At 38.7% G+C, this 22,128-nt stretch overlaps 1 protein-coding gene across 4 annotated transcripts in view; it reads left to right on the top strand.

Annotated features, from left to right (window-relative positions):
• Nucleotides 1–22,128, top strand: part of MPPED1 (metallophosphoesterase domain containing 1) — a 61,888-nt gene that overhangs the window by 9,443 nt on the left and 30,317 nt on the right. For all 4 annotated transcript variants that reach the window (XM_066183681.1, XM_066183680.1, XM_066183679.1 and 1 more), the window contains exons 2-4: nt 2,323–2,585; nt 7,590–7,775; nt 20,403–20,624. In XM_066183681.1, coding sequence (XP_066039778.1) covers nt 2,434–2,585; nt 7,590–7,775; nt 20,403–20,624 — 560 coding nt within the window. In that variant the 5' untranslated portion in view covers nt 2,323–2,433. The remainder of the gene's footprint in view (nt 1–2,322; nt 2,586–7,589; nt 7,776–20,402; nt 20,625–22,128) is intronic.

Below are 22,128 nucleotides of genomic sequence, written 5' to 3'. Positions count from 1 at the left end.
ACTGAAGGGTGTGTGCAGTGGTGTACTGGATGTGTTTCTGTTCCCAAACACGTTTGTCTTTTGAGTTAGATTGTGTTGGTAAGTGCTATTCCACTAACCCAGAAAGAGGAAGGGAGCCAAAGGGTGGATATTGGGGTGCATGCACATTTATCTGCCGGTTCTGTAGCAGATTTGACATCTGACCTGTGATGAGTTGTAAAGGACAGAACCCTAAGAGGAGGCTGACAGAAGGTGTTCTCTGAGCTGCTGTGAGCTTCTGAGAGCTTCCTAAGGCTAAAGGGAGATTCGAGGTCCCTAAGACAGTGCCTTAACTCCTTTGAAACCCCGGTTCAGTTGTGTGTAAAGTGGGCACAATCCCTAAATTGTAAAAAAAAGGCTGTGTTTTTCAGGTAGTTTGAAATCCTTATGTGGAGGTGGGGAATCATAAATTATTTATCTTACTGGAGAATATTTCTAGAGGTCACCAGTTCTAATAGTTTCTTTCAAACAGAAGTAGGTTCACTTAGAACAGTTTGCCCCCTATAAAATCTCTGACCTTGACTATTCAAACTTCTTTACAAATGCATCATTTAATACAGGAAGCTCCTTAGGGAAGGTTCTTCACATCTGCTGTCATAATTTCTTATTTCCTAAATGCAGCAATTTATACTTGATTATTCTTACAAGGATCGTGCCTCCCTTCCCTCCCCCTGCTCTGGCACATTCCTTTGTGCTGCTGCTGCTTCTCTAGCCTGAACGCGGCATCTGAGAGTGTTTGAAATCCCAAATTTTCTTTGTTGTTATTCTAGCATTTCCTTACCACTCCATTCTAGGGGAGGGCATGTAGGAATATACTCCTTTATTCTGAGGCTGTTTTGCTGCGGCTTGTTAGTGACAGCAAGTTGTCATCATCTTACAGCCATTCAGCCAGTAACAAAAACCAAGCTGAATCTTTCATTTCGGCTTCCTGAGAACAAGATTTCCCCAAATAAAAATACTCTGCCACTTCTTGGAGCACTTAACATCTGCGGTAGTTAAGCAGAGGGCTGCAGCCCAGATTTTTAAAGATGCTTTAGTGCTTGACTGCCACTAAACTGAATTGGACCTAAGTACTTGTAAATAGCTTTAAAATTTGAGTGACGGTGAAGTCCTTCCTCATCTATCACTCTCGGCAATGGTCCCTTCAGAATGGCAGAAAGGCACATCAGCATGGTCACAGAAAATACTTCTAGTCCTGCTCTCCGGAATTCTGCATATTAAGTAGCGTGGCTTTTCATGAAATACATCTTTGAATCAGGTTGCTTGTATTCCCTAGAAGAAAAGAGCCCCTGCTTGCATAAAGTCAATATTTAAGTCAGACAACTTTTAAAAAAGATGCAAAGTTATACTGTAAAAATACCCACCTTTATAGCTTATAATCCATTTTTTATTAAAACTGGGAAGTAAGAGTAAAATTCACATTTAAATTACTTTCTGCTGTTTCTAGGGGATACTCTTTGCATTCCAGTTGCTTTCACGTTGTTCTTCCCCTACCCATTTTCAGTACTGCTGTTTTAGACTTGCATAACCTTCGGGGAAAAATTTATTCCCAAACATAAAACCTGTATGGATTTTACATTTTTTTTAATATTTAGTAATATTTAACTGTGTGTTGACCTTGGAATCACTCTGTTTTCCTGTGAATCCTGAATGCTGGGCTAGTACTGACTGAAAAGTGTTTGAAGAGGGAGCCCTTCATATTTATGTCCTTCACTCAAGGAATTGTGTCCTCCTCAAGAAGTCCCTTCAGTGATGCTATAAAACCGGGATCATGTGCACAGAAAGCCATCCCCTCTTCTGCTGATGTAAAGAACGGGCACTTGCAATGCTTCTCCGTAATAAATGTCACAGAGTTTGGGAAAATGTAGTTAAACTAGTTCTTGTTCAATTAACTTGCATTTGAGTTGTGCGTCGTCATGTATTCCGTTGCAGGTCTGGTGGGATTTTTTTGAGGGAGGATGGGGAATAAAAGTTCATCAGTTCTATGAAAAAAAAAGAAAGCAAATCACTGTGTTGGAAAAACATTATGATTTGATGTGACTTTCTGAATGATGGGCTTGTCTTTTGGGTTTGGATTAAAAGTCTGGGATACTCAAGCTATGTTCTGCAGCAAGTTCACTTCCACTCCATGCTTCCCATCCCTAACTGAAGCCCGTTTGTCAGGTTGCTGAGCTGGAAAGGTTTGCGATGTGTACTTTGAGCAGTCTGTCTTCGTCCCTCTGCCTTCACCTCACGTTAAATAAAGTGAATTCCCAGCAGATTAAGTGTCCCTCAGTTACGCTGTATCTCTCCCGTCTGCTGCAGGTGTTTGGAAGGGGAGTGTGCTGGCTGGGCCGGGGGCTGCCATGGTGCTGGCCCCCGCAGCAGGAAGATAGCAGGGATGGTGGCCTGAGGGCGCCAGGCCCGCGTGCAGACATGGCCTTCGCCCAGTCCCACATCATGGCAGCCAGGAGGCACCAGCACAGCCGGCTCATCATCGAGGTGGATGAGTACAGCTCCAACCCCACACAGGCTTTCACGTTCTACAACATTAACCAGGGACGTTTCCAGCCCCCACATGTGCAAATGTAAGTATTTTAGTACTGTTATTGCTCCGGCACAGCCTTTGGAATGGTTATTGCCTTGTCGATGTGGTATTTGATGGACCAGTCGAAAAGAATTCAAAGAACACTGTTTTGCTGCCTTTCTAATAATATTTACTATAATGAGAAGAAATCAGTCCATTTGAAAAGTGCTTTGTTAAAAAGATGGGAGAAAGATTTCCTCACTGGTGTAAGTGTAATACATAGTACTTACGTATTAAAAAGAGAAATAAAAAACAAGCGGTGGCAATAAAACACGGGACGCTACAAGGATGATACTTTCTGCAATCTTAATGTTTGTTTGCTTTGTGCACTTGCATATTGATGTACACGGCTGCTGAAAATACCAAGCCTGGATCTGTACAGCACACAGATTCTCTTTGGTTGGTTATATTACAGCTGCATACTGGTAAAAAATCATATCAATACATAAAATACTGTGGGCACCCATCCGACAACTTACTTTCTGAAAATGCCAAGAGCTTAAAGAGTAATTAAAATAATGTGTTTGTTTCTGACTTCTTATATAATGACAACATCAGTAAAATTAACTGCTCTAGATGATTTACTTGTAACATAAAGTGAAGAATTATAATTACGAAATGAAACCTGCCATAAAGTTTAAAGCCAGAAGGAAGAGCAAAACAGTAAAGCTATTACAAATAAATTAAGTATAAAATTCTACTGTAAAATATTTTTATAGGGAATAAAAATGTCTGCACCATTTTATTGTGTTTATTAAAGAGAGAAGCAGCCTTATCTTTAGATCAGATGGCTGGTTTTCATTTTTTAAAGGAAACGCTTTCCCTTTAGGGAGATTGAACAAATAGTCACCTAGTTTACATTTTTGGTATTTAAAATGATTTGATAACTTAAAAACGTCGGTCATGATTTCTGCAGTTAAAAACCTCAGCACTTGTGACTGGTTGAACACTGTGTGCCTATTTAGTGAATGCTTCTTTGGCATACATTAGATTATATTAAAAAAATTTGATGACTAACATGTATATCAAGATGGTGAGCAAACACTCAGTTTTTGGGGGCAGTATATTACGGTCTGTGTTGGGGTTTTTTAAATCCTACTGAAATGCAAACAGTAAAATGAGTTGAGTGTTAGCACTGGGAAACATCTTTTGTTTATAGAGCTGGTAAATGATAGAAAAAGTACAAACAAACAAATGTGGATTCAGAAACACTTTTACAAATGAAAATGCCAAATGCAGGTTGACTGAGCTTGTTGAGGCTTAGCTATTCCTTGTGAATATTCAGACAGCTCCTGGGCACTCAGGAATTTGTTTCCTGGTCTTAAAAGCTGAATGTTTTTTACTGGGTTGGAAATAAGTTATTTATTAGTATTCACTTGGTTCTCAACAGTATGCTGTTTAAACTTCTAACCAGTAAGAAATCATGGTACTGCAGGCTTAGGCAGTCAACTACATGATAGAAAGCCAGCACTCAGGGAAGGAGGTGAAAATCCTAAGCTATCCTTAGAAAACAGTTCCTCAGAAGAGTTTAGCAATCTCTCATGAATGATTAATACTGTTGAAGAAGCTTGTGCAAATAGAAAAACAGGCCAAATCAATTAAAACATGTACCACAATCTGACCTATGCTTTCTCTTTGTACAGAAATAGTAAATAATGTTTCTGAATACCAGCAGGATTGCTTTTTCTTCCTACCAGTGAATAGAATAGTAACAAAGAAGGGAAAAGTAGACATAAAAAGGGTGACAAAAGCACCTTTTATTCACATGATTGTTATGGGTGAAATCTCAGCCCTGCTTCTGTGCATGCAAGTTTTGTCCTTAACTTCAGGGAGGTTAGGCTTTGTGCTGGTTCAAGATACCTCCATTAGTGATGTTGCAGGCAATCATAAACATTTCACAAAGACCTGTTAACATCTGAACTCACAGTAAACTACTTTAACCACGGGGGAGAGGGTTGTGTGCTCCTTTTCTTATGGATTCAGTCTTCCAGCTCTTCCTTGGTCCTCTGTGCAGGTTTGGATTTCTTATTTGACATTTTAGCTCCCAGAACACGCTGACAGCCCTTTCTAGACCTGTCATAGTCTGGCATTCCTGTGCTTGTGAGATGACTGGGTTGCCTCTGAAAGAAGGATGGTAAATTCTGCCAGTGTTTTCAAGTCCATCAGTCATTTCTGGAAAGTGCCTGTCTCACTCCATCCTGAAGTACTGAAATCTAGTGCATAAGCTAACCTCTTGAAGTGTTTTTGCTCTGAGACGTTCCAACTTCGCTTTTCAGTTTCTCTGCAAGTTTTCCTACTGATCTAAAGAAAAACAAAAGCATTTGCACAAAAATAATCAGCAAATCTGTATTCCTCTGCTCATGCTGCAAGCTGTGCATTGGGTGTTGGTGTGACAGCTGCTGTGGGAATGCGTTACACAAGAATATGGGGATTGAGCCTTCAGAAATTATTTCCAGTAATACAACTTAGATGTGTTTGCGAAACTTGACATATGCTTTTACCTATATATGGTCTCAGTGCGTGCATATCACTTCAGCATGAGAAATCTGCATCTCATTTATCTGGGTGGGTTTTTTTTGCATTGATACCCTTTTCCCACAAAAATTCTCTGGCCCGTTGTAGAGAATTTAAAAGTTACACATACCTCAGCAACCAGGAAAATGCTGTCCACACCTTCCCCATCCCCATCCAAAGCATGTGCATTATGTGCTGCATGGGGTTGCCATGGTAAGCCTGCTGTTCTTTCCACCCTGCTTCCTGTGTAAAGTGTACACTGCACCCTAACACCTGGCTTGCTGCTGTGCTGAGCTTTAAAAGATTTCTGAAGGAGAAGCAGTACCTGCTTTAAAGGCTACTCTACCATGAAGAGTCAAAGAGTGGTGTTTTAGACCAGTCCATATCCTTATGTTTGCCAAGGCAGTGTCCATGATTTAAAGCTGGCTCAGTGATGCCATCTGTAACTCTCTTTGGGAAGTGTTGGGTTGGGAGAGCAATAATTCAGTTTACTGGACTGATGTTTAATCCTTGTAGCTTGAACAGCTACAGTGATAGCCAAGGTCAGCCCCTCATCCTTTTTATCCAAGCATCCTGGTTCATTTTGTGAACTGACTGCATCATGCTTCACGCAGCTCCCGCCTGAGGGCAAACCCTCACTACCCGGTCTAAGCCCCACCATTCACCACCCACATTCCTTTGCACCCCTACTGCCTCCCCTGGAGTTTTCCCAGTGCAGCTCTCTCTTCCTCCAAAACAGAGGCATTTTTAACCTCTCAGCTCTTTTCCTTCATCTGCCCTTCCCCATGTGCCCTACATGAGGGGTTTGCAGCTGCTGGGAGTCCAAGCACTGCACTCTTTGCCCCCCAAATTTTGGAGTTCCCACGACATCCTTGCTTACCTATGCCCCTGGCATGTAGTTCATCAGGTAGGATTTGATCACAGCTGGGTTTACTCCTCAGCTCATATTTAGTCGCTTTCTCCTCAAAACCTGGAAGTTCAGCAAGACAACCCTAAGGTGTTTGTACTAAAAGGCTGCTCCTCCAGTTTTGCTGTAAAAAGCCCGATATTTCTTTTTCCTATATGGGAAAGATGGGTACAAAATAATTGATTCATTGATTCTCTGGTTTTGTAGTTACATTGTAGAAAATGCTAAGACCTTTTTCTGTATTTAACAAGATCTCAATGTTTTAGATTTGTTCCCCACCCTCTCACTAATCCTGTGAATTTGTCAAAACCACCTCAGTTTATCTGCCTATAAATTTAATAGAATTTTTTGACACAGAGAAAAGGTTGAGTAATTAAAGATTATTCTTATGCCTTTTAAGCAATAAAATGCTTTTTGAAAATTTACCTAGTAAACAGAAGTAGTTTTATTGAAAGCAGAGGTCTCTATAATTTTTTCCCCTGAGTTTGTTTATGTAAAAGCTCCTGAATTGAAGCCCAACCAGCAAGGGATAGAAATATGTACTGTATACCGCAACAGTGAACAAAACTAATTTTATTTGTCCTTTCAAAAGCTATGTTGTAAAAGTAAAATAGTTCATAACAATTCTGTACATCTCTCTGGTTTCTAGTGACACTAATATAACTCTTGCATCTCTTGCTTTTTGATTTTTTTCCCACCAGAATTCCCTAACTGGAGTAGCAGATACAGTATAGCTGCATATATATAGATTTGCTTCTGTGTATATGAACAAAATATGGATTGAGGTTAAAAAGATTGATTTGCAAACAAGTATTCCTTCTATAGCAGAGAGGTGTTCTATGATGTCCTCTTGTAAATTGTGAGACTCATCAAACTGGGTCAGATTTTTCGTTTCTTCAGTTTTGAATGTAGAGATTGGGTTCTGAACAATGCAGCCTCACCCCTCACAGCATCTGATTTCATTTAGTGTAATTAAGCCCAGAAAGTCGTCACTTTGTCCTGACAATAGTCAGGCTTTAACGTACATTTACAGCTGTCAGGAGAGTTTTTATGTTGCTTTGCATTAACACACTGAAACATATCTCCAAAATGTGTTAATTAAATTTGCTGGAATTGAGTAACTTGCAGAAAAGAAGTTATAATTAGAAAAAAAATTGCATCTAAACGTAAATGTATTTATGTATCTAAATGTATTTATGTATCTAAAATAAATCTTTTCCCTGTGTACAGTGTAATCATATTTAAACAATGAAATGGGATAGAACTTTTCCTTTGAAACTGGCAATGCCTTTGATTTATTTGTAAGTATTTGTGTCAGAGTTACTGCCACAGTCCAATCTCTTTTCCTTAATCTCTTTAAATTAATCTATCTACCCCAAAAATACTGAAAATGTTGTGATGTGAACATCAAGAATTTTTACACCTCCCATTAGTGTTAGGTTTGTTTTAATAAATCCTTCCAGCAGGCAGATTTCGAAGTCTGTGTAATCTTTTGTAAAGGTAAAAAGTAGTGTTACAATTTCAAAGCAGACACTAAGAAGTACGTAAATACTTTATAACCTTGTTATGATGCATTTTCTACAGGGTTGATCCAGTGCCCCATGATGCTCCGAAGCCTCCAGGATATACACGATTTGTCTGTATTTCTGATACTCACTCAAGAACTGATCCCATCCAAATGCCATATGGAGATGTGTTAATACATGCTGGTGACTTTACTGAGCTGGGACTTCCTAGTGAAGTAAAAAAATTCAACGAGTGGCTAGGTAGGTATTGAATTCTGTGTGGATTCGACAGTGTATTTGTTTACTGATTGTATCTGCCCCTTCTGCCTCCCAGTTAAAAACCATCACGCAGTCAGAAATCATGAATATTAATTTGACTTTTATATTTCAGTGGCAACGAGCAGGAATCGGGGTTTTTTTCCCCTTAGTTTCGACAAATATTTTTGCATTTTTCCAACTGAGCAAATAGGATTTGTGAGACTATTCATCTGTTCTGCCTTCACACTCTCAAGTGTACGTTAAGCAACTTCTTGGTGTTAGCGACAATTGAAATCAGGAAGCCTTTAATGATTTACATAAAACCTCTTCCATACATTGTTACAGCTTTGCTGCCTCCCCCAAAAAGTTGTTGTGACTAAAAACATTTTTCTGTTTAACCCCAAAGGGCTCATAGGTTTGGTGGTTTTTTTTTTTCTTTTTTTTTTTTTTTCTTTTTTTTTTCTTTTTGTATCTGAGGCTCAGCTGCGCCACAGAGATGAATTCTGAACAAAGCAAACCGTGTGTGCCTGTTGTTGCTGCCTTGGATGTAGCAGACCAGATGTAGATGCCTTCTGTAGGCAACTTTTGGCATTGCTAACTGAAATTCTGTTCCACTGGGCAAGAGAGTGATGATTTACATGTGCTTCTGCAATGTTTTGTATCTGCTAAAAAAAAAAAAAAAAAGAAAGACAGTGAAAATTGGAAAGCATGCACTGTATCCAGACAAAAACCTTCATCAGTGCTGTTCCTGCAGCATTGCAGGTACCTTAATTTAGAATAAAACTGGCTTCTGGATTCTGAGACTCCATTAATAAAAAAAAGGTGAGAGGGAATGAAGGAGGTGGAGAGAGAAAGGACAGTTTACGTGTAACAGATTTCAAGTCTTTGTGTTGATTTTCTTTCTTGTAGTTGATATTTTTGCATTTTTTCCTGGGTTTTTTTTTGTTTTGGTTTTTTTTTTTTTTTTTTGCTACATATTGCAGCATTCTGCACTAGGAAGGCACAAAGCAGACAGATGCATGTAGGCTGAAATGGAATTTAAAAAGGAAAGTCAGGACTTCACAATTTAAACAAATATTTACTAGCAAATAATTATCAGCAAGGCTGATAAATATTTATTTGAGCTCAAGAACCCAATAATATGGCCCACATGGAGCAATTGTTTTGTTCCGTGACTCTGAAGGTAGGAACAGCATGTGGAATAATTGATATAGAGCCATCATCTCTGTCTCTGCACCCAAATGGAACAGGTTGGTTACAAAACAGCAAGTTTTGACCCTATTTTGTAGGTCTCTACCATGTATTATAGTAATGTGCTGAAAATAGCATTTACAAATTATTCAAACCATATGGTTACCCCATCTAAATAATCCTGATTTTATTTATCTGCTGGTGTGGGAAGAGAAATGCTTTAGGATATAGCTGGTGAGCAAGAATGGGGCTGTGCACATTGCTTGCTGCACAGTTTTTGTCTCCAGTTCTTCCATCTGCCTCCCTGCTGGTCACAGCTGTACAGTGTTCTGAAGATGTCTCTAAGCTGAAATCCTCTCAGAATGGTAGGGAGATTTCCCAAGGCATTTCTGTGATGTTCTCTTCATCATTTTTATTCCAGAAAAAAAAAAAAGGTTTAATTTTCTGACTTTTCAGGCATGCTTCCAATTTCATGGTAGCGTGCGCTTGGGAAAAGGTGATCTTGGCGGTTGGAGTTATATTTTTGCAAGAGCATCTTTGAGATAGAGGAAGTTAGCAAGTTAGAAGGTTTTTGTTTAGTTCCTAGGCAATTTAAAATAAAGTTTTAACTTAAATTTTGAATAAAGTTTTTGTTTGATTGTTTTAAATGAGCAGTTTATCAACTCTTGAATATATTGAGTGTTCACAATATCTGCAGTAAATGGCAGAATGGTTAAAAGCATTCCCATTGGGAAGAAATTTCAGAAGGTTTTGCTGGCTGTCCATTTTTTTCTGGAGGCATTAATCTCCAACAGTTTTGATTTTTCTAGATAGCTGCTTCCAGTACCTTCCATAATTTTGCAACTCCACAGCCAACCCAACCTTCTTCTTCTCTAATATTTTACTGGTTTCTTGAGAAAGTAACTGACAGACTCTGGCACCGACTCTTCCTCCACTGACATTCTTCCTTGCTGCTGCCAGATTTCCCTGTTTATTCCTTCATGCACAGGGCTCGCTTTCCCACTTATTTTGTTCTTTGTCTAATCCGTGTCTCCTGCTGTCGTTAGATTACGACTTTGTTTATGCCTTGCAATAAAGGCTAGGTTTGGTACACCTTCCCTTGATCTCAGCTTCCCCTCAAGCACGAGACACAAATCCTCCTCCTGCTTCTGCTCCGTGTCTTTATGCACAGTACTGATTCCCACCTTTCAGTTTTCAGTTCCCTCTTGGGTCTGTGCCACTCTGGTCTCTGTCTGTTTCATCTTTCCAGATGAACTTCCCCTTCAGCAAGTTCAGATTTTATCTTTGTGCTTTACATAAAACTCCTGTGCCTGTCTGATGGAAAATTTGTTTTACATTACCATCATTAACTTCCATGGGCCTTATGGTTCTATCAAGCACATGCTCAAGTGTTGTGCTAATAGAGGCACATCGGCTGGATGAGTCATCCCCTAAAATCTGTTCTTTTTTTTCTGACTGTCCCTGGGTTTCCACAAAGGCTGCTACCAGTTTGGATAACGCCACTCACGATCCCAGTATTGTCCCTGGCTGGGGCTGGTACCCCAGGTGCTCTGTTTTGGCTGCTCTTAAGTCACCAAGTTTTATACTTCTGACCCCTAAAGCTCTCCATTTTAGTTTGTTCTTTCTGGTGATTCATTGTTTTCTGTCATGTGTCTTTTTCGCTAAGTCCTTTCTCAGGGAGAGGACTGAGGTTTCACTAGGGCTGGCCTGATGTCTAACTGTGGAAGAGATAAAATGTTGATGGTCACTGGATGTGCTTATTTTCTCAGCCTTCTCTGGTAGGCAGTCCAGCATTACTTTCAATTTACTATATAGATGTTTCTTTTCTGAGTTTTTTAATTGCCTTCTGGGTCTGTGCAAAGTTTGAGCACAGACGCAGTTTTGCAACAGAGTTCCAGAACATGGCAGGGATGGTGAGATGAACTGTACTTATTCTGAACCTGTCACCTACTAGTTTCATTTGGTATTTCCTAATACTGGAAGAGGCAAGTGAAAAATTTAGAATTTTTAGCCTCTTTCGGTATCTGCCCTTAAGATATTTTTCAGGCTGAAGATTGTTCAGAAGTCCTTAAATACCTTTGATCATCTGTGTCACTTTTTGTACCTCTTTGTTCCACATCCTTTTAAAAAGAATGAGACCAGAACTGCACATGTTCTGAGAACACTACAGATTTATTCCCTGGCAAAATGAAATTTCCTAGTTCTCTCTTCCTTTCTTGTGTTGTGGGTTATTCTGTTTTTACAGAACAATGAGATGGCATTGTCATAAAATCTTCTAATACAATTCCATGAAGTCTTTCCTAAATGGTAATACCTAGTTCAGAACCCGTCACTGCATCTATATTTTGTGTATTTTTTTCCAAATTTTTAAAAATTATTCTGCATAAATTTATGTTCCGTTTCATCTGTCTTCTTATTGCCCAGTCATTATGCACTTTTGCAAGTGAGATTTCTATTTTGCTGATGTTTTTCAGGGTAAATTAGAAAATTAAGGGAAAAGGGGATGAATAGTCAGTTTACAAAGCATACAAATGACGTCAACCTGCTCATTGCCCTCCCTCCTTTTTTTTTTTCTGAACTGACCCTTTTCCTGTTATCATATCTCAACTTTTTTCTTTTTTTATCTAGTTTGTTCACTTACTGAATTTTTCTTCCAAATTTAAAAATTCAGTTTTGGAGAATCAGAAAAAGATGAAGTACATGGTATGTTTTATGGTAGGACTGAACAGAAGGCCAAGAATCCAGTGGACCTTTTCTGATCATTTATAAGAATGCACGGTATGACTTTGAACATGTCCAAATTTTCCAGCATTCAGTTCAGGAGACTTTAATGATAACACTTCGAACAGACAAAAATAATCTGCTGCTTTTTCAATGTTTTAGGTTTTGTTATTTATTCCCTTCTTCCCAACCTGCATCTCAAACAAATGTATTGTAGGACAAATACAGAGACACGTGTCCTGCCTTAGTATACTTGTCAAATACTGACTCCAAAATCATCTCTATTTTTTATCTCCCATATAGCTGGCACTGCAAATTGCCTGCTTGGCTCAGTTGCTTATGTAATTCCCTTTGCTCAAGCCTGTAATATCATTTCCAAATTGTGTATGCTCCAGGACCCACTGTCACTTTGAGCTTGTGGGTTACTTTCCTGGAAATTTAACTAAATAGCTGATCTGTGGTATAAGCTGCAACACATGCTTCCATCTTTTCTCTGAGAATTCTCATCCATGCACGGATTGGGAAGATTACTTAAACTAATACATTTTCTAATACATATTGTTTCAGTGTGTTTGCTTGAGATTTTCCAATTTCTAATTCAGACTTCCAATTTTAGATTCAAGTTCAAGGTAAATTGGAAATAAAAAAACAGAAGGTGGCTTGGAGTTGTAATGGAAAACAATAATTAGCTCTTCAGAGTATTTTCCTGAAAATATTGTTACATATATATTGTACACACACAAACACAGATAAAAAATAGGATTATATTATTTGACATGCACTTCAGAAGTTGACCTAGGCAAATTCAGGACAAAGGATAAGATTTTTATTTCAGACTAAAAGATATTTTAGAGTGAAAATGTCTACCAACTGTAGTAACTAGCATTACTAGAATTACCTGTTTCTAGAATTAGATTGTATTTGATCTAATCCTGTAGTATTAGATTTGGTAGACAGAACCAGAGATTTCTCGATAAATATAATCTCTACTTTTTAAAGTTCTCGATAAAAGATCTTCAGAAAAACTTGCGATCACTAGGCTTAGCTTTACTTTTGCTTTACTGCTCAGCTTTGCAAAATGATGGTAATTATTTTTCTTCCTCTTTTAACAGGTATATTTTTAAGTTCAGTAATACATTTAAAACAGATTAAAATCATGTTGAAGATGGAAAAAAATCAGCTTCAGAGCAGCAAAAGGAATTAGAATTTATATATTGTAGTCATGCCATTTTGACCATCGGTAATTACACTATTTTTATGTTAATGTAGAAACCCCTTGAAAGAAGTATTTAAGCACTAATTATCTATTTACAAAAGAATGGCTTTGGAAATGCAGTGAAAAAACATGGAGCTGTGTAGGGATTAGAACAGATGTCAATTTTAAAATACTGGGCATACTAAAAAAAGTGTTGCTTTTACTGCAGTTCTTAAAGGTATGGTGGCTTGGATGCATTTATACATCCAAGGCTCAGACACAGAAAAGTGCACTGCCGCACACTCTCCCAGTATTTCTCCAGTTCTGGGGAGTTGGGATGTCCTAGGAACTTCAGAATATTAAACTGGCTACTATGAGTCTCAGGAATATTTAAGCTGCATCCCTGTATTTGCGAAGATGATCCAAAACAACGTACACCTCCTGTGCCAGTGGTGAGAAGCTGTAGAGGTGATGGGTGCTAAAGCATTGTTTCTTCATTTCCTCCTTCCAAACATGTGTGCTTCTGGGGGATTTCTTGTACTTTGTACTAATACTGAGCTTGCCTCTTTCCAGTAATGCATTGCAAGTAGCCAAACTCCAGGATTCTGGGTCTGAGGTTTCATAAATACTGAGATCCCTGACCCTCCAAATGAGCAAGTGAATAAAAATACCCACTCTTATCCCAGATTAGCAGACAAGGGCAACTTTAGATGGCAGTGTGGCCCAGAAGTGAAGAGAACAACCATGGAACTGGAAAGATCTGGGATGTGAGTCTGTAAACTGTCATTGCCTCTGGCAGAGGTATTTGAAAGACCCTGAGGAAGACAGGCAACCAAATTCTAGTTAGTCATCTTCAGATTTGACAGCCTCTTTATTGTTCCCCCCTGTGAAATTGTGAAAATGATGCTTGATCCACCTACCACATGAATGTGTTGGAGGATTAATTATTCTCAGCACAGCACTTTGAACACCTATTGTGCAGCACCATACACAAACATTAAACATGGTTATTAGTGCTGTGCACCTCGTACGCTGACATGACACATGGCTCTTTGTAGTCTTCCCTTCCAGAAGGTGACAAGTGGGAGATCCTGAAAGTGCCTCTGTGGGATCTGAAGATCTGAATAGGAATCAGTATCAGTGTGCACAGAGATCCACGTAGGAAGTGTAAAACATTTTTTAATTGTTACTTTTTAACTCAGTTTTCCCAGCTCCTTCCCTTTCGTGGTCCCCAGATACAAGTTGTAACCAAAACTAGAATATTTCAGGGGGCAGAAAAGATGTAGTAGGAATTATATTTCCTCAGAAAATTTAAGACTATAACTATCCCAGGAAGTAAAAAAACCCAAAAAACATACTTATGAGAATGGACTGTGACTCATGTAGTTGGTGGCTTTCAAACCCTCAAATGCCATAAGCTAAGGGGACACATCAAAGGAAGGTTCAGTCCAGGCAGACATTGCAGTCATGCAATTTTGTAGGCATCTCTTACAGACCACAGGTGAACAGAAGGTGCAGATCCACATAACCTTTTGTCTTGACTCATTGCAGCTACTCTAATGGCCTAGTTATGCATTGAGCTGGTTCTGCATAATTACAGGGTAATTAAATAAACCGGGATAAAAGGAAGCCACTTTTCCTTTAGAAGTAATTTTGACCAATTATTATATGTGTGTGGGTGTGTATAAAGCACAGTATATCAAAGAGCCTAAGCTGGATTATTATCAGGTGTTTTTTTAGTTTGATTTGCCTTCGTCTATTTTAAGGAATCCTGTTTTACCAACGTGAGCATGTTTTATGTGTTTGCTGTTTTAGTGTTTGGTATAATTACTGGCTTTTTCAATGCAAGAATGGCTAGAGCTGGAAGGTTACAGATGACTTCAGAGGGAGTGTTCATTTACAGTATTATTCCAGATTACACACCATACAAAAAGTATGTTAATGTGAATTTCCCAGACATCAGCCCCAGTGTTTAAACACAGAACTGTCAAAAAGATGCTAAAAAGCAATCTGAGACAGTTATGCAGTCTTTCCACTGTATCACTTACTGCTGTATTCTAAAAGGTTGAAATGAGAGGTAAGAAGCACTAAGTGGGTACTTACATGATTGTCACTTCTTTTAATGAATACTAAAAATTCTGCTCAGTATGAAATACCAGGAGAGAAACAAAACACATCTGCCTGTACAAGTTTGCATTTAGCTTGGCAGAGTTGGGAGCTGATAACAACTGCGAGCTTCAGAGGAGGTCCAAGGTTGATAAAGATGCCTCACTTGGTACAAGCGGAGCCAGGAGTATGGACATCATGAATTTGCACTTGGATTATGTGCAGTGTTGATCTGGTTTACTGGGTTGCTGATAGAACAGGATGAACCCTTAAGCACACAGAATTCCACTTTGAACAAGCTCAGCTGCAGAGAAGTAGCAAACAGACAGTGTTGCGCAGCAGGCTGCATTATGCAGCCTGTAGTTCAAGTAATGGTTCCCCAGCATTCAAGTTATTTTGTAAAAATTATGTTCACCATAAAAAGAACCTACTGGAGTTTGGAAGTTAAAAATTGCTGCAATAATTCTTTAATTGGTGCATAAACATGCAAAAATTAGATGTTCGGTTGATTTTCTTAATTAGTAATCTGCAGTAATGAAAGGAATAAACAAAGATGTTCCTAGCTAAAGAACATATATATTCCCATACATATTATATTGCCAGAACTGCTGTCACATTCTTACACTGAACAAAGGAAGGCTAAGAAACTTTCTGAGGAAGGTTTGCTGTAAATGGACAAAAACTTCACAGATGAAGAAGATCTGTATTATCATCTGTAAGATGATAATATATCTGGCCATATATAAATCAAATATGATATCTTGAGCTTTTTGATAGTTAAATAATCTCAAATAATAAGGAATTATATTGATGGAGGAAATTTACGGTCAATTTTTTTGTGTGGTGAGTTGTTCCGGGAGCAGAGCCGGTGCTGCCTGACTTCCTGGATCTTGTCTTGTAGACCTGCTGCGGGTTCCAGGTTGCCTCATTCCTTTGAAACCTCTCTTTCAGACTGGACATTACTCACCTTAAACACTTTCAGGATATTCAAGGGAACGTAATTACCTGTGAGGTATTTATATAGTAAATGGGTTTTCAATCCGTTGGGCAGTTTCAGACATATATGGAGTGACGAACAGACGGAAGTCTAAAGCGTTGTACTTCTACAAAGTTCTATGTTTTCCCTAAGAAAAAAGATATCTTTTGCTAAAACTGCTAAATTAAGGGCAAGATAATGTGTCTCCAGCATTTTACTGCATATAAGGGGAGATTGCAAAATGGAAGGGGAAAACAAGGCAGGAAAGATAAAGAGCCATGCAGCCTAGAAGAAGGAAAAGGATGGGACAAATCTCTTATTCCACATTAAGACAGAGGTTGACAGAGTGGACGGTGGCTTGGAGCCCCATTCCAAATTGGCAGAAGGCAAAAGTTGAATGTGGCCTGAAAGTGAAAGCTCTGAAGCCCAGGGCTGAACATGAGCCAGTGTGTTTCTGACAGGATTTTGATTTGTAAATATTTCATTCCAAATCCAAATAGGTTGAAGTGGATAGAGGTTGACTATGGAGGAAAATAGATTTAGTTTCTTGCAAGGTAAACATCATGAAAGGAAAAAACCCCAACACTTACTTTAGGAAAAAAGAAGTGAAACTTTGCCTAGAAAGAAATTTTTATTCACCCAAAAATATTTTAAATGGACATTTTACATTTTTTTTTCTCTCCCTTGGTAATGTCAGAAAGACTGTGAATTTCCAAATATATCCCATTCCATCCTAGTGGTATTTTAATACAGAAAAATATTTAACTAAAATTTTTCCAACCAATTCTAGTTGCAGCTTATATCCAGATTAGAGGAAAATTTTAGCAGAATCTTCTTAGGTGCCAAAAACAGAAAGATCCCTGGACTTTGGACAAAACTACTTGCCTTGTTTTGGCTGGTCAAAAGAAGAGATCAGATAAAAGAAATATAACTTCCCCCGATTTCATAACTTTTCTTCTTTCTTTTTTTTTTTTTTCTTTCTTTGTTTGAAATTACATCTTTGACTCCCATAGCATATGTTCTTGCATGTGTTTCTTGGCACTCCTGAAGGGCAGATCTGTTTCTTACATGCTTCCTGCCTTAATTTTTTCTGGGGAATTAATTTTGTCCTGGATATGTGTGCAGAATTCCTGTGACAGACATAATTTTTCTTTAATATCATTGTATACACAGAGCTTCTGTATTAATACCGAGTTTGCTACCTGCCCACCAGCAAAGCCATATGCTAGCATCAAATGTTAATTGGTTATCAGTTGGGGATTTAGTCCTACTCATCTGCTGGATGGATAGCATGAGAAACTTACCCCAGAGTTAATGGAACATACTCTCTAGTCCTGTTAAATTGCCTGTCTGCCATCGATTTGTTCCATTACAATCACAACACAAAATGAGGTTTGGATTTGTTTTAGCATTGCAGGCTCTTTAAAATTCTGGTTTGTCTTCCAGTGTGGACTGACTGGAACCTAGAGAATCAGGGAGGATGGAGGGGACCTCCGGAGGACATTGAGTCCAACCTCCTCCTCCAAGCAGGCGTAGTTAGAGACCAGAACCTTGGCCCGGTGAACTTTGAGTGCCCTCAAGGGAGGAGATTTCCCAGCAGCTCAGAACACCTCTTTCACTTTTTTACCATCCTCATGGTAAAATTCTTTCCTTGCAGCATGTTCCCACTTGTGCCCGTTGCTGCTTGTCATGCATCTCTGAAAAGGACTTGCTGTTGTGTTTTTCCTGAACTCAGGTGGTGGCAGACCAGCAGCAGGGTCTGCCCTGAATCTTCTCTGGGTCTGAACAGCCTGAGATCTCAGACTCTCCCCTCATCCCAACCACCTTGGCAGACCTCTGATGGACTTGCCTCAGTTTCTCAGTAATTTTCCTGTCACTGAAGAGCCCAGGATGGGATCCCACACTCCAGAGGAGGTCTCACAAGCGCTACATGGAGGAGAAAGATCTCTCCCTTTGTTCAGCTGGTTTCACTGGCGATTAGCACAGCCAGGGTGCTGTGGCCACAATGACTCACTGCAGAGCCTTTTTGAGTGAAGTTATTCCATCCTGGGTGTGGCTGTGCGAATAACTGATGAACCTGGAAGCGTTTGAATTATCTGCGATGAAGAGCTGTTGGGAAAAAAATGGAAAAGTGTTTCTTCTAGGGTTGTGCATAGGAACATAGCCATACAACAGCTCTTAGATTATGTGCTCTTGGGGATGTCCTGCTCCTGGCCAAGGACGCCAGGGCTACAAATTGGGCAGAAATCTGTTCCCTACACATAACTTCACAACAGCAATGCCTAGGTACGAATGAGATTTCAAAGATTTATACCTAACTCTGACCTATTACTTCAAGAACACTCGGAGTAAAAAGCAAAGAATCTTCTAAAGTCTTCCAGGGAACAAGGGTTGAACAGAATATTGCTAAATCTATGAACAAGCAGCAGAAAATACCCTGTTAGTAAAAAATTTAAGATTTAAAGGGTAAAAAGTATAGTTAAGGAGACAAAGAAAAGGAAATAGTTTTACCAAAGCCTGGTGTGGAATGAAAAAAAAAAAAAAAACGAACAACTGAGCTGCATACTCATCAAAAACACAGTTGTTAATTGAAAAGCTGACAGACCTGTAACTACAGCAGTGCTTCTGGCCACCACTATAATAAATGTAACTGTACATTTAGAGTAATTTGCTAATTTGCCTAAGTAACACCCACAGACAGCAACATGACATAAATACATTAGTGGAAGCAACAACTATAACCAGCTCATACAGGTTCTTGGCTGCAAGATGGATGGATCAGATGAGCTGGAAAGATTTACCAAACACAACAGAAATGGTAACAATATTGTGGGATACAGGATTTCTTTATCTCTTTAAGGCCTGAAGATGCCTATGCATGCATGTAAATAACTTTTTTAACTTGTGTGTATCTGTGCACACACCTGGAAAGCTTGTACAGGTGGAATACACATTTTCTAAATGCTAAGTGTTTCAGAAGCAAAACTGAGAAGCCTTTCAGGTAAATTATTGAGTCTTGAACATTTAACATGTAATTATAAGCATCTGAAAAGGGGTTTTTGTTAAATATTCTAAAGACACATATGTAGTTGGTGCATAGGAAAGATTGAAATCTGCACCATCAGCTTTCCTCATACAGATGTTACAAGTTACAAGTACAATTCTTGTACTTCAGAATCACCCACATCTTCATTTGGCTAAGTTCAGCTGTGTCACCTCCCTTAAGCTAGCACTGTTCTGTCTTCTGTTGCATTTTATTCTGAAGTCCTACTCATGCCAACTTTTGCCATTGCATATTAACTGGTTTTTTACATTCTCTAAATAGCCTGCCTCCAGGTTAAGCTTGGGCCATTGCTAAGGATTTTTATGTTACCAACAATACATTTCTAAAATTAAAACCCCACAAAATTGCTGATATGCAAGGTGGGTTTAATTTTTAATAAAATATTTCATTCTGGTCCCAATCTCCTCTTCTGACTGTCTTCATCCTGATATAAATTAACAGTGCAGAAACAAAGCTAATGAATGCAGCTTTGCACAGTTTCTGTCTTTGTTTCCTCCCAGATGTGCTTAGGAGGTTTGTGCTGAGCTCTTTGAGACAGGCAATGCCAGCTCTCAGGGGCAGAATCCAGTGAATAACCAAATGCAGAGTCAGGTGGAAAGTTTCTGTTTCAGTGCTGCTCTCAGGAAGAGCCCACGTGTGTGGGCATATATATTCTTGCCTTCATCAGGAGGTTGTTCTAAGGTTTTTCACTAAATACGGGTTGTAAAATATTCTTGAACATGAGTCACTTTAAATTATAGTCCATGGAGCTAAGGGAGTCACTGAGAAAATGGAGCAGGAAAAAAACCATGAGATAGAGGCAAACAGTGATATTTCACTGTGGGATGTGAATTTTTGACAGCTGAACTGAATCCATGCCTTGCTTGAAGGCTTGGTATTAATGTCAGGGCAAGGACCCCTCTGGCTGACCCAAGTTCTGAGTGTTAGACCTCGTCAGTACAGGCTGACAAAGACCTCAGCTCTGGGAGAAGAGAGCTGACATGATTTTATGAAGCATTACGGCTGATCTTCTTTGAACCCTAATTTCTGTCAAAGAGTTATCATCACTGTCACAGTAAATGATACTTGCAGCACAAATGGCAATTAACTAGAAGTAAATAGTAGAGCAGAAGTCTGCAGACTGGTTTTTAAGGTTGATGAGTTGAAAGTAATTTCAACACATTAATGCTAAGCATGCTAAATCATAGTGTGCCATGAAAAAGACAGTAATGTCATTTACCTGAAATCAGCAGGAATTACAATAACATGTAGTAGGGGTAGGCTCAATTGTTTCAAATATGTGAACATATTACAGGAATCGATGACACTTTGTGTATCTGTTTGCTTTTTTCGAATTTTCCATAAAACAAGTAATTTGTTTGTTTTTCACTGTTTTAGGTAGCCTGCCCTATGAATACAAGATTGTGATAGCAGGAAATCATGAATTGACCTTTGACCAGGAATTCATGGCTGACTTAATCAAGCAGGACTTTTACTATTTCCCCTCTGTTTCTAAGCTGAAGCCAGAGAGCTATGAAAATGTACAGTCTCTTCTAACAAACTGCATCTATCTTCAAGACTCTGAAGTGACGGTGAGGGGATTCAGAATATATGGCTCCCCTTGGTAAGCAGGTTTTTAAGCATATATATTAAAAAAATATTGTTGATTTCTATCACATCAGCCATTTTGTCTGCATCAGCTGTATTTGGATTGCTGTGTTAGGAAGAAAAGTAACACTCACTTTGATAAAGTTTTTATATTTTCTTGTAATGAATCATTCCTGTGACAAAATAATGTACTGTACTGTGGGTATGGTTAACCAAATAATGATGGGGAAAAAGATGGTGTGCTCTTCAAACTCTCAGCCAGGAGCACTTGTTTAACAGTCCATGCAGGGGGTTTTTGTGTCATAAAGTATGTTTCCTATCCTTGATGAGTTATTTAATTACAGGTTAATTTTATTGCAAGGCCACATTCATTTGACAATTTCCATCCTACAGATAATATTGGAGGTTCATTAGTGTATACAGCAGGCATTTAACTCAGCTTATTTCAGCAACTCTGAAGGTTTTTCATGGCATATCCCTCAGAATCTTACTTTCTTTTATAAAGTTATAACTTTCCCCAAGGTCTAGCTGAGCTTCTAAAGTCAACAACTCAGTGGCAGCTTGATATTTCATGGATTTTGCTCTACTGCATAGTGAACACTTAGAACCCCTTGACAGTATTGGACCCAGATGGACTTTAGCTCCTGATTTCCTTGTATGTGCTGCTTCTGTGTCTCTTACTAATGTCACACTCCTGTTTATTATTTCTGCTGATGGGACTGTAAATTGGGTCTTTTGTGAGCATTTGGTTTATGGTTGAAATAAGTAAAAATGTACTTTAAAAGGCAGGGTTTTAAGGGAATATATTATTCTTCCTTTTAACATCACATCAGGCTGAAATGTAGCAAACAAGTTGTCAAACCTGATGTATACACTCCAATGTGAATTTTCAGCGTGAATAAACTGTGAAATCTCTTGAATTTTTTTTCTTTTTTAATGAAAATTGTCTTTTTCCCATTTGGTTACTTGAGATGGGTGTTAATTTTGTCTGAGCTTATTATTCTACATTTGTCTAGATTAGTTTCCTTCTTAAATGCACCCTTCTCTTTCTCCCTCGCAGACCTCCAGATCTTTCCCGTTTTTTTTTTCAACCTACCAACCTGTTGTGTTGCAGTTCATCTTCCTCCTGTGTGTACAGTGTATGCAGTCAATGTGCAGTTTACTTAATTTTCCAAATTATTTGGAAGATGTTAGATGGTATCAGTCCCAATATTAACTTCTGAGAAATGCCACTTGGCATCTTTTCCCATTTTGATGTTCAATTGTAAATACTGTAATTATGCTCTGTTTACAATATGTCTGGCAACTTCATATCTTCATTGCAGTGTTCATAACCAGGCACTGTATTTCAGTGTCATTAATAATCTTCTAGGCAGCGAAGTACCAAAAGTCACATGGAAGTCAAGGGAAATTAAATTAAAGCAAAACACTATAACGTATTAATATGTAGAGGCTAAAGAAAGCCATTTGAGCTTTCTCTGGGTGATTAGATCTGTAAAAACCTGTTGAGAAAACCTTTT

This window comes from Chamaea fasciata, unplaced genomic scaffold (genome assembly GCF_029207755.1).
Source record: "Chamaea fasciata isolate MVZ Bird 193981 ecotype frontalis unplaced genomic scaffold, bChaFas1.0.hap1 SCAF_5, whole genome shotgun sequence".
NCBI lineage: Eukaryota > Metazoa > Chordata > Aves > Passeriformes > Sylviidae > Chamaea > Chamaea fasciata.
This window is presented reverse-complemented; position numbering and strand designations above follow the sequence as displayed.